Source organism: Corapipo altera, unplaced genomic scaffold (assembly GCF_003945725.1).
Source record: "Corapipo altera isolate COAL_440 unplaced genomic scaffold, ASM394572v1 268, whole genome shotgun sequence".
Classification (NCBI taxonomy): Eukaryota; Metazoa; Chordata; class Aves; order Passeriformes; family Pipridae; genus Corapipo; species Corapipo altera.
Window position 1 is genome coordinate 1,258,374 of NW_020884901.1, and position 12,855 is coordinate 1,271,228.

The 12,855-nt window shown below is 43.5% G+C and overlaps 1 protein-coding gene across 3 annotated transcripts in view; it reads left to right on the forward strand.

Moving 5' to 3' along the window:
- DENND1A (DENN domain containing 1A) overlaps window positions 1-12,855 on the forward strand; it is a 153,244-nt gene that overhangs the window by 38,315 nt on the left and 102,074 nt on the right. For all 3 annotated transcript variants that reach the window (XM_027650060.1, XM_027650058.1, XM_027650059.1), the window contains exons 4-5: window positions 7,298-7,347; window positions 10,142-10,261. In XM_027650060.1, the coding sequence (XP_027505861.1) occupies window positions 7,298-7,347; window positions 10,142-10,261 (170 nt within the window). The remainder of the gene's footprint in view (window positions 1-7,297; window positions 7,348-10,141; window positions 10,262-12,855) is intronic.

The following is a 12,855-nucleotide window of genomic DNA, read 5'->3' on the forward strand; positions in this document are numbered from 1 at the left end:
CCTTGAATGACCTGACCATATTGAAAGAAAAAATGAAAGCATCCAAGTATAGCCAAGTGAGTGTGGAAAAGAGGGCTGGTGCATTGTCTAACATCTGCTCTACTTCTCGTTAGTTTTGTTCTTTGGTATTCTATGTGGACTTTGGAGAAACCTAAGACAGCCTAACATGAATCCTATAATCTTCCTTCTGAATATTTATGTAGTGTGCCAGCCTCTAAGCTGTCCTTTGCATCTTCCTACTTCCCCCTCATTTTCATGCTCTCAAATGAGGCCAACATTTCAAAAGCTAAATAAATGTTTGTGAATGTTTATAAAAGATTTGCATAAATTTGTCCTTGTTTGACAAAGATCACTTTTTTCTTATGCCAGTTCTGAAATATTTTAAAGGTTTCAGTGCTTGTCTTGACAACAAAGTCCTGCCTCAGAGAACAATGATTGCTGATTAAGTGGGTATGTGCTCCGAGCTGAATAGAGCAATGGGCTGAAAGGGCCAGCCATCTTAAGCCAGAATTATAATATTTAACAAATGTTAAACCCAAGGATATATTTAAAGCTGTGTTTTTGAGGCAGTGTACCTGTGCAGTTGACTTAGGGGGTGTGCAGGATGTGATTATCTTTTCACAGCTAATAGTTCTCACCTAATTTCTGCTAAATGTAGAAGTGAAAATACTCCTCATTTTTAGTCACTAGATGTTTAAGATATGTTTAATTGAATCAGTGTTCTAGCTCTCTGAGACTGACACTTCTTACCTACACCAACTGATCACTGTTTATCCACATAATTGGACCTGATTTTTTTTATGCCTGTCTGTATAATTTTTCAATTCTTTGTTATTTAAGACAATTATTCCTACAACAGTAACAGTAGATTATTTATTTTTTTAGCATGTTCACTGAAATCTATTTCTCTTAGAATAAAACCAAATCTGTAATTTTACCGAAGGGGTTTTAAAGCCATTTATTGAGGAGATCTCTTTGAAAAAACCGCTTAAATATTTTAGTTCAGCTTTACTTTCGGGTGGTTTTGTTGTGGGGTTTTTTTTTTGTTTTTTCTTTTCCCCCCTCTGCTGGAGAACAGTAACAGTCGTTCCCGTTCTTTTGTTCCATTAGTCGAGAGGTTGAAGTTGTCATTAAGGCAGAAAGCGGAGCTCCTTCTCTGACACAGTTTTTCTCACATCTGCCAGGCCCGTGTCCCAGGAGGAGCCGAGCGGGGCCTGGATTCAGCGCGGGCCCATTATCTGCGGCCTCCCTGAGCCGGGGAGCAGCCAGACCTCGGGGAGGCTCCGAGCCCGCTCCGCGCAGGGGCCACGGCGCATTTGAAGGACTGGTGGCAGGAAAGCTTTGGCCTTGGGGTGTGAAATTCTAAGAAACGGAGCCACAATTAGGTTTAAAAAATTCAGGGATTTTCGAGCTTTATCTTGAAATATGTTTTCGGTAATGCGGGGGGAAAAGTTGCCCATCTGTGCACGTATTTTGTGCGTTTAAAATATTTAAATGCTAGCAGGCCTCAATATGCTTAGGAAATGTTATTTATCTCCTGCTCTTCCTGTTTCCAGCGTTGGGGATACGTGTGTGGGGGTTTTGTGTTTGTTTTTAAACTCCAGCATTTTCCTGAGAACACTCAGTTGCCCTCAGTGAAATGATGTTATTTTGTACTGGCCCAGTTCCCCTCATAACCCTCAGACTTTGGGAGAAAACCCCTCCCCTAGTTCAAGCTTTAGAATTGCTCAGAAAGAGCTGATGGATTTCTAGGACACAAAACAAATGGATGATCTGGTGCTATAAAGTTGTATTGGAATACCAATAGAATTAGAGAAGTAGAGATAAAACTAAATTCAGGTAATTTAAAGTAATTCCATTAAGCAATTTATGCCCTGATTTTTTTTTAGGGGGGTAGAACATTCCTTTAAACAACTGATTAAAATTAATTCTTAAAATATTTTGGCCGTTACAAAATTCAGTAATGCTCAGTAGTGCTCTGAGATGTGAAAAGATATTATTGCAAAATCAATGCAGTGTGAAATTTGACAGAAATATTTTAAACAAGCAGTGATTTTTTAAAAAAGAATCCATGTTGTATCAGTTTTTTCCAAACTAGGGAAAGCTTTAAAGCTTAGAGAAATCTTTGTTTTCTCTATCAAGTTGCAGAATCTCAGTGGTTTGGTGGGGCTGTGTGACACCAGCCTCTGGAATTTGGAAATTGGGTTTTATGGGCTCCTGGAACTGAAATGCTCCTCCTGATTTCAACTACAGGTTACACAGCATTTCTTAATTGATGAGAATGCTCTGTAATAATAACTTTGGGGAAATTTGATGTGAGGTAATATAAACTGGCACCAATAATAAATGCAAATCCAAGTTTAAATTTCCAGAAGAGGAGCTGGAATGATCCCCGTTTGTCACTCTGAGCTGTGGGTGAGTTACAGAGGTGGAATTTTCTTTGCCAGCATTGATTTCTTCTGTTTACATTTTATAAGTAAAATTTTGAGCAGTTGCTTTGTGAAATGTTTGAAGTTATCCTGTTGTTACTGAGGTGGTTGCTGTTGTGCAGAAAGCTGTTCCCTTTCCTAGGAAAATGTCTGGGAATGTCTGACCAGCCCTGCCCGGCCCACAGAACTGGTGCTGTTCTGCATGGTTCTGTACCTCTGCTTTCACCACCCTTTGGGCTTTAAACAGAATTGTTGTCAGGTTTAAGTTGGTTATATGACAACATTTTTGAATTCTTAAATCTGTTATTCCCTTGCAGTGATGATTTAATTAATCGTTGGCTTAAATGATTCAAAAAGATGAACTAAATCTAAGAGCAGTTTACAATTCTATGGGTGTAAGACAGATTAAGGTACAACCCAAATTTAACTGGGCAATGTTTTGCTTCAGTTGATGTCTTAGCACTTTTTAATGCTACATTAACATTTTTGTAGGGTTTAAATTTGTTGTTTTTCAGAGGAGGAATAAAATCACCTGTAGTTTCTCGCTGGTCAAGTCGGTATCCTGTTCCCTGTTCTTACATTCCCTGATCCCAGCAGGCTGGTTGTTCCTCTCTCCTTGTTCTCCAGTTTCTCCTCCGTTCTCCATCCTTCTGTTGGCATGTGGGAACTCTCTTGGTGTCCCTCCACGGAAGAGGGAGGGTTCCACGCTTGTTTCCTGGATTCAGATGCTCTTTCAGGCTGGATAAGATGAAAACTGTGTTTCCACCCTCTCTGTTTAGTGTTTCACTTTCAGCAGCCTCAGCTGTACTTCACCTCTGCTTTAAGGCCGAGGGAATAAAAGAGCATCCACCTTTTTCATCACAGAGCCACCTCCTCTCTCCATGGAAAACTCCTGCTCTTTGCTGTGCTCCCCTCTCCTGTAACACACAGTTGTGGGGTTTGGGGGTTGCTTCCTTCCCCCTCCCTCCATGATCCACAGCTCCAGGCCCAGTCTGTACTCTGGGTACTCTTTTCCATTTCATCCAGATTTTCCTCAGGTTTCCCAATAGGCTTCCAAATACAGGTTCCCAACCTGTTGGTCTGTGTGGCGTGTTCTTTCCCTGCTCTGACTCACATCCATATTTGAGTGTCTTGCCTTAATCATTCCTTGTTTTTCACAGATCTCTGCCTGTATTTTAATTTTTTTTCTGTCCAGCTTCCTCTTACACTTCCTGTTCCCTGTGCATGTCTGGTGTCTCTTTGTAAGAGGAGATGCTTTGCAGCAGCCCCTTCTCCAGCCCAGCCGTTTGCACATCATTTATCAGGGCACTTTTATTTAGTTGTGGCTGCACAGGGGATATCTGTTCCCGATGTTCATTTGAACAGGAGGAATAAAGAGTTATATTTAAGAGAATCTGAAGTTGTTCTGCTGATTTGGAAGTGGGAGCATACGGTGAAAGGTTTAAAAATAAGCAGGATTTAAGCTACACTTGCATATTAAATACAGCAGTGCATATGCCCGTTTTCCAGCATTGTTGAGCTTTCCTAGGGTTCCATGTCAATAGATGGTTTGGGACACAAGCCCAGTGTGTGTTGTGTGTGTTCCCAGGCGCTCCCCAGCCCCTCTCCTGGGTGTGTAGGAGCTCCAGGGTGACACAAAGGGCTGAGCACAGCCTCGTTTGTTTGGGGAACTTTGCTGCAGAACCCGAACTTAATCAATGAGCTCGGGGCTGTCTGTGATAAGTTATGTACTGCCTGTATTGATTGGGGAGGATTTTAGAAGAGCCACGTGGGGTTTCTAATGTCAGCAGTGCTCGGATTATGAAAGGAGCTGGAAGGCTGGATGGGGAGCCAGGTGGTGCCTGTCCTGCAGCCCTGAGCCATCCCCCCGGGACACGGCTCTGCCCTGCCCTCGACTGCGGGCACTGCCTGCTGGGGAGGCATTGCTGCTCATTAAATGGGACAGATCCAACTGCAGGGGAAAGGAAGGGGCGAAGGATAAACTTGGGGATCGATCCCCAAGCCTGGCGGGGGTGCCCTGGGGACCCGGGGTGGCTCCCGGGGTTCCACTCCCATCAGCTGCCCGGCCTGGATTGCTGGGGGCTTCTCTTCTTCTTCTTGGGGGTTTCGTTTACAGGCATTTGTGTGTCTTTAAGAAAATAGGCATGAGGGAATAAAATAAGAAAACAGGCTGTTGATGCTTCCTCTGTGTTTCGTGCTGGGTAATAAAAACATGAAAGAGATTATAAGGTGCTGACATGGAGCAATTCTGGGTTTGGGCTTGTGATGGGTTTTGTTGGAAATCATAAAGAAATGGTGGTTTTTCTAGGTCATAAGTAACCACCCACCTAAAGAGGTCGAGTGGGAAGTTGTGTATGATGTAGGTATTGCTTATCTTTCAAACTGAGGAGTATTTAAAGAATTAAAAAGAAAAAAAGCAGCGTTATATTTAGGGTAACGAGCTTGCAGCTTGAGCAAAAACGGGATAGTTCCCCAGTAATTGTACTTCTTACGTCCAAAACATCAGCAGTTTTGCTAATTAAAAACTAATTCTGCATATGAGTTTTGAATTTTTTTAGAGAGTTACAATTTAAAAATAAGCCTGTGGTTAACCTGTGCCAGTCTCAATTTTTTTAGTTGTGATTCCAGGCAGATAAGTGTCGGTGTCTAATGAATGGCAGATTATGTCCAATGACATTACAAAAGCCAGATAATAATGTCAGTGTAAAATCTTTCTTTAAAAGAGAAGGCAGTGTAGAGTGGTACAGATCCAATATATTCAATATATTGCCTCTTTAAGGGAAAATTTCATTTGCTGTGTTTAGTAAACTGGGAATATCAAGAAACAAGTGCAAAGTAAGTTTTAAGTCTTGCACTGCTCCAGTAACACAATGCTGATGAGATGCTGGATGTTTTATTGTGGGAATGGTTTTACTTGCAGTTACAGGAATTATGTAGATCATCAAAATAACAGAGAGAATGTATTCTGCCATTTTGAGGTGACTGATGGCTCGTTACCTTTTAATGCTGTTTTATTTCAGAATTTGATGCATCTACACGATTTGTTTATAAAAAAATAGGTACACAGCCATTATTTTGAGGACAATAAAAATATAGGCACTTTGCCCTCCTGCAGTTATAATTTTGATGATCATAGGATTCTTTTGAGGGTTTTTTATTTGTTTTTTAGCGCTTTGTGCAGTGAGATTTCAGCTGTGCTGAAGAACAACTGTGCAGGGGTTAAAGTTGGTCGGGGTGCAGGTTTTGTGGGTGAGCAGTTGAGTTTTCAGCCTGGGGAAGGCAGTGAGGTTCTGCAGTGGGGGAGCCCACTCTCATTAATGAGATCTTGGCTATCAAGGCATTATTTTGGGTCGAAATCCAGATTTCTGCAGAGTTTCCTCTGAATCTACATAACTCCTGCCCAAGTTTGCTGTGCAGTTCAAAGCAGGGGACGCCTTTGCTCTACACGGCTTCCTTCAATAGACCCTTTCTTGTTCTTTAAAAACAGGAGGTTGTTAAATAATCTATCAATAAACTGTCAAGAAGTCAAAGTTTCCATATCTGTTTCTGCCTGAAACCTTCAGAACTTGCCACATTTTAGTTGTCAAGAAACCTCCAAAGAAGAGAGTGAGGAGTTGAGCCTGAAACCAGGGCTAAGGCTGGGCTGTGCTGCTGTGAATTATGCAGGAGGAACATGTTCCTGCAAGGGAGTCAATATGTTTTGTGCTTCACTGAAGGGGTGATTAGATTGATGGAGTTTATTTGGGAACGGTGGCGTTTGGTTTAGAAATAAATGAAGCGAGAAGCATCTATTTAGTCATTGATGATAATTTATTGCTGCTGGTCAGAAAAGGGTTGAATTTATTAGGGGGGTTGTTGTTTGTTCAGGGTTATCCTGTTTAGCTGAAAGCAGAAATAGAATTTACACTTCAGGGCCTGAAATATTTAAGTGTGAAGGAGAATGAGCAATGAATTGGCTGTAGGAAAGATCTGCAAACTGGGAGACCTTTAATGGGGGGTTGTGGGTTGCAGAATTCAAATTTTGGATTATATAGAATGATCTAATGGATTGCTTTTGTCTATGAACACAACTGTTTTGGGACTAACATTTCAGGGATTGCCTCTTTGGTGATTGTCTCTGTTTAATGTTGTAAAATTGAAAATTATTAATTTATCTGCTGGTCGTGTTTTCACTTTTCATATTCATCCTTTTCTTTGCTCTCCTGCAAAGGCTGTGCTTAAAGGTTTCCCCGTTTGAGGTGCTGTTTTGCAACTTGTAGAAAATGGTTTGTGGGTTTAAAAATCTGTATTAATTTTAATACACATTATTTTAGCCAGTGTTTCAACGCTCAGATTTTCTTTTTAATAGCAGTAGGGAGCGTTAAACATTCCTGCTATGAGACCTATTGGCTTCTTCTTTTGTTATTTATCTTGCTGATGTTAGGAAGTGTTCTCTAATCCCCAGACCTCTGTTCCTAGGTAACAGTCAAAAGCTGTGCCAGCAGAAGTGGTCCTGCCAGGCCAGGCCCATGTGGTTTGGTGTTATTCACTCCGATCCATATGGTCAGGGCAGGGATTGTCCCCAGAGAGGTGTTAACACTCAACAACCCAACCTCCTCCTCCTCTTTGGAGAATTGCTGGATGGCTCCTGCTGCCTGCCCATGTGTGAATCTTGATTAATTTTTCATTTTTAATGAAGTTTGATCATGTTTATTATTTCACATGATTGACTGCCTGGTACTCCTTCCATGTAATTGATAAAGCCCATATTTCTTCATCTGTCTCTTGTTTCTTCAGGGCAAAGTTGTGAAATTGTGTGATGTGGTTAATATTAGATTTATTGGTCCCAGTAGATGTATAAATTATCTCTTTTTTTTTTCTCTCCACAGGAAGTTCTACAGACTTTGACCAAGTTTTGTTTCCCCTTCTATGTGGACAGGTATTGTTAGCTTTTCAAACTTTACAAGAAAATAAGCTTGTCAATAAAACCCCTGTAGAAAATAAAACCCATTCCATTCATAATGCTCTGTCTGTGTGACTGGGACTCAGAGCACCCGAGTGCAAATTATAGTCCTAGAATCACTTTTTCCTGGAATTTTTATGGGCACCATCAAAAAAAAAGAAGTTTTAAAAGTTAGAGTTGTTCAGTGGCAGCACTATGAGAGTGTTTGGTGTTACTTCTGCTGAGAATGCTTAGGTAGCAATTGTCAAATGTGCATATTAATATCAAAGCTTTGTGTGCTCATGTGTTTCATTTCTTCATTGCCAAAATTTGGGTGGAGCAGTGAATTAAATGCTTTGCATTTAAAGGCCTCATGCTCTTGCTGGAGTGCTGGTGCTTTGGGGGTGAATGTCTGACAGTGAATGTCAGAAGATCTGAGAATATTTAATTGTTGTAATTTAGAAAACTCTGCAAGTTCTGTAGTTTTCCTTTTACTGTGAGTTATTTTTGGTGGTTTCATGAAAGGAACAAGAATTGAAATTTTGCAAGGATGCACCAGTGCTCACATCACTTAATTGGGCAGAATGCTTTTCCTTTGTCAGCTGAGACACTGAATGGTTTGGGTTGAGCAAATTGACCTGGACTGTGATTAGACTGCTGGAAATGTTTGTCTCATTTTAGAATTTGGACTCACTCTTTTGCTGCTCATCTCTTTCCTTTCCTAAGGGGAGGGAGCAGGGAAATACTCATATATATTTTCCTCATGTATATGTTTCTACTAGAAATATTTATGCTTCCTGTGTGTAGATTTATTGTACCTAGGGGTTTTGTTTGCTCTGTTGTTTTTGGTTTTCCTCAGCAATATAACATTTTGAAAGATAAGAACACTGAAAACCCATATGGGGTGCAAATGAGAACATAATGAAAAGTGATTCCCATTTCTGGATCCACTTGTTTGTCTGAGTACCACAGACTGTCACTGAAAGACTGTAAGCCAACTCCTTGAACGTAAAGGAGAGCTTGTAACCCGTAACATACTTAATAATTTCAAATTCAGGGTGGACTTCCAGTGCTGCAGAAGGTAGAGGACCCCCCAGGTGGAGGTTGTGGCAGCTCCTGCTCTCCTGGCTGTACAAGTGCCCACTGTTGGCCCTGGAGGTTTTGGCTCTCGGGGCACAGACACTTCACTGCTTTCCTGTGGATTCTCTTTGTGTCTGTTGAGGCCAGTGGGCAGCAATCCCCAGGGCCTTGTTGCCCATTCCTTTAGGCACTGGAGCAGGAGTTTTCTGCTCCCTTGGTGGCAGGATCAAGGCAGAGGCTCTTCCTCAGCTGCAGGAGGGCAGAGCTGCCCCTCAGTCCTGCTCCTGCCAGGACTGTGTTGGTCACACAGAGCTGGAGAGGAGGCATGGAAAGACATCCCTGTCCTTCTGTCCCCTTCCCTCCAGCCCTAACTGGTGTCTGCCCAGTCAGATAGGAGACTGATGGTGCTTCCAGCCCATGAGGCTCTGAATGGGCCTCCTGCCCATTTGGAAGCAGAGCTGTGAGTCCCAGGGGTTGATATTCAGATCTGAGGAGGGCACTGTGCACGTTGGGAGGTTTATCCTTCCTGTGAAGGACTGGCACCGACACTTGGGCAGGACCTGTGGGCCAGTTTTGGTTTCTGCAGATCACATCCATGCAGGACTCTTTAGGTTTGCTCTGGGGGAACTCCCCAGCTCGTCACAGTTGTTTAATAAACAAGCTTCTCCCTGCTGTAATGAAACATGGTTTTCCCCCTGTTCCATAATTTTAATTGTCAGCTCAAGTGCTATTTCTCACACACACTCTGCTCTCAACCTTGTTAAAATTAAGCATATAATCCCCTTTTAAAACAGCATACTAAAATCACCATAGTAACATTACATCCAAGCTTTACAGATAAAACACACCACCAGTGAGGGATTTTTGGGTATCCCCAGCAGCTCAGTGTGCTTTATGGAAGTGGTTGCTCTGCTGACATTTAGATTTCAGGAGGATGATTGTACTTCCATTGGCTAATTCTCAGACTACTGAGATGCTTTAGACATCTGTCTTTCTGTCCATCTTCATCACTGCATGTTTTTCCTTCCTTGTTTGGAATCCACTGAAGGATTTTTCTAAGCTGGACAATGACATCTTTCCCATCTGGATCCAACTTTTACTTCAGAAAGTCTGTTTTTCTTTTGTTTCCTCCTGGCACTGAGTGTATAATCTCCCACAGAAATTGTTTATTGCATTGTATATGACATCACAGAAGAGAATATTCTGAGGCCTGAGACTGGTAGTTAAATGGCCTTGAATTTAATGGGATATTTGTTGCAGTTGGTATAAGTGACTTGTAAAGCTGCATATGTCAGTGCAAGTCAGATTTCTCAGTTCTCAGTAAACCTAAAAAGCCCTAGAACATAACCTGAAATCAAAGTTAATTTCATGTCATTAGAAATATTTTGGGTCATATGAGAGAATGTGGGGTTGGTTTGTACCGTGTGCCCTTTGTGGAAGATGGTTGATAGTCAGAGTCATTTTCATTTAAAGTTAAATTTAGCATTTTTAGTTTCCTCCCACACTTAAAAAAAATGGGAAAAAACCCAAACCACAACCCCCCCCCTCGTCCCTCATCAAACAAGCAGCACGTTTGAGGTTCTAGAGGGTGCGTGCTCTCAAAGTTAATTTCTCAACAGAACTCTGCTGAAAGAGGAAATGTTACAGGTTCAATGACTTGCTGCCTGACAGAGTTAGCTCAGCATTAACTCCCTGTTGCTCTCTGTTCCAGCCATGCAGTTAACCAAGTGGGGCAGAACTTCACATTTGTGCTCACAGACATTGACAGCAAGCAGAGGTTTGGATTCTGTCGCTTGTCTTCTGGGGCCAAGAGCTGCTTCTGTATCTTAAGGTAGGTCTGTGCTTTGGCTTCTGGCTGACTCCAGGAGCAGGGTTTGGCTTTGCTGTTCCACTGCAATTATCATTTCCAGCTGTTCCAAATTGTTTTCCTATCTGGCCCTCAAAGTCACTGCTCTTCTGCACGAGTGGTGCAAAATCTCTTGCACTTGGAGTTGCTCTGCAGATAACTGTGTTTGTTTGTAGTCAACGTTCTGGAGTTGACAACGTGGAAGAGGGGCTCTGTGCAGTGATTTGATATGACACAGCACGATGGCAGCTGTTATCTTTAGCTGTCACAACTGATCTGGTTAAGACATTTTGTGGACATTTGTATATGCAAGTTTTATTAACAAGGCATCTGTTGGTAACTGAGAGAATGTCACTGATGCTCTCCGCAGCCTCAGAGTTTGGATGTGTGAGCTCTGCTCTGTCCCACTGAGGGCTTTGTGAAGTTTGGCATAATAAAGACTGTCAGGGGGAGTTGGGAGCAATGCATTTCACAGAAAACGGGCAAACAGGCTCTATCAGAAGAGATTTTGATGACCTCCCACAACCATGTAGGAATACAGTCCATAACTTTTTATTTACATTTGCTGCAAGAAATGATGCCAGTAAAATCAGTGTTGATACCACCATTACATCAGTGCCATCAGGGACTGCTGTGCAGGGAAGGTTTCCACGGGGCATCTGATCTGCCTTGGTTTAAACGAATTTAAGAGTTGTCTGTCTTCTGCTTTCTGCTTTTCATGTGTTCATGAGGAGTGGGAAATTTGGGAGCTGTGGCCCAGGTAGAGCCAGCTCAGAGTTCCTGAGAGCAGCCAGGGTGTGCTGGGACAGTTGCTGGCTCAGTCCCAGCTGAGGCCCTTGCCCTGGAGCAGTTGTACACATCTCTCTGGGGGTCTCTGCTTTGCTCTGCATGGGGACAATCCAGTGTAAGGACAAGAGGAACCTTCTTTGTGCTGGGAGTGCTGAGAGTGGGACCGTGTGTGTGTGTGTGTGACTGAATGTGCCCCTGGGAGGAACTCCAAAACATGGGTCACTTCCCAAGGGGGAGGACACCCCTCCTCCAAGGGGTGCCTTCAACAATGCCATGGATTTGGGGTTGATGGACACAGGTGATGTCTGTGCCCAAGTGTTTGATGTGCTGTACTTCAGCACTGTGCTGTGGCAGGGATCTGCTCCTGGGCCTCCACTGGAGGCCCATATTTGGAGGAATGGTTGTGAACTCATCCAGATGACTCCTTACCTGAGTGGGAGGCAGGGTGGCAGGGGTTTGCTCAGGAATTCTTGCATTCTCTCTTTTCTCTAGTAGACAGCTGTGACTGGCTCTGGCATTCCAGCAGTGTGGAATGTCCTGCAGACAGGAGGGTGCTCCCCAGCTCCTCCTGTGGCTGCTCCCCTGCAGAGTCAGGTAATGGTTCCCTGAGTCTCATGTGGGCAATGTCTGCTTACAGCAGGCAGCCTTTCCTGATTAATGTCAAATAAAAGGAGTAATAGAGTTTTAAAAAGACAATCGGAATGAGGGATAGTCTGAGTCCCTTCTTGCTCCCCCCGGATCAGAGTTCTGTGCTGTCAACCCCCTTTTGCCGAGTGAGTGCCAAGAAGAAATGAAGTTGTTCTGTTGTAGTTAAATGTCTTCTGCCTCAACTAAGAACCAAAGAAACCAACACAGTGGATGAACTGGGACTCCTCACCTCACTGCTATTGCCTCCTTCTCCTGGGAACTGGTGAGAAAAAGAAAGTTCATCACTGATGATGCAAGTTTTAGAGGATAATAAAGAGTGTAAATCAGCATCACATGAACTCACTTCCTCTATTCCCAGAACTGCAGCTCCCATTATTGATGTGAATCTTCTCGATGTCCTTTATGGATTAAAGGATGGTGCATGGAAAATGGATGGGGAAAAACCTGCTGAAGAATGTGAGAATGATATGAAAAGGCAAATGGGGATGAAAAGAATGTTGGTTTATTTGTTTTTAAGTTACAGATTGGATGGCAGCAAACTTCAAGTATCCCTTGCTATGAGGAATTCTTTTCACTCAGACACTGCTTTCAGGAGTTTCTGCAGAGCTCTGGAAGCACAGTTGGAAGCTGACACAGTGCTGGAAGGCCACAAGTCAAGGTCTGGCCGTGAGCTCTGGAGTGACCCGGTGCTGTTTCCCGTGGATGCCGAGCACAGCGAGGAGCCTCTTGGGGTTCAGGGGCAGTGCAGTTATCCTGGGGCCAGCAGGGAGCAATTCCATGTGGCAGGGAGCTCTTTGGGCAATTTTAACCAATACTGCTCAGAAACCTGCTTTCGAGGTACTCCCGTACTCCTGTTCCTGCTGTAGTGGCCTCGCACAGATCCATGGAAGCCTCTGGTAGCTTCAAACCCGCGTTTGCCGGGAGTTCTGCGGGTTCCTTCCATGTAGAACCGCTCTGTCTAATGCACGATCTGCCTCTGCCTCCGTTTCCTTTCCCTCTCCCGGTTGTGCTGAAGGTGCTCGGAGCGGCTGCGCTGCCGTGCGGGACCGCCAGAGGGCGCGGGGGGCACAGGTACGGCCAGGTGAGACTGGGGAGCACAGGTACGGCCAGGTGAGAGTGGGGAGCACAGGTACGGCCAGGTG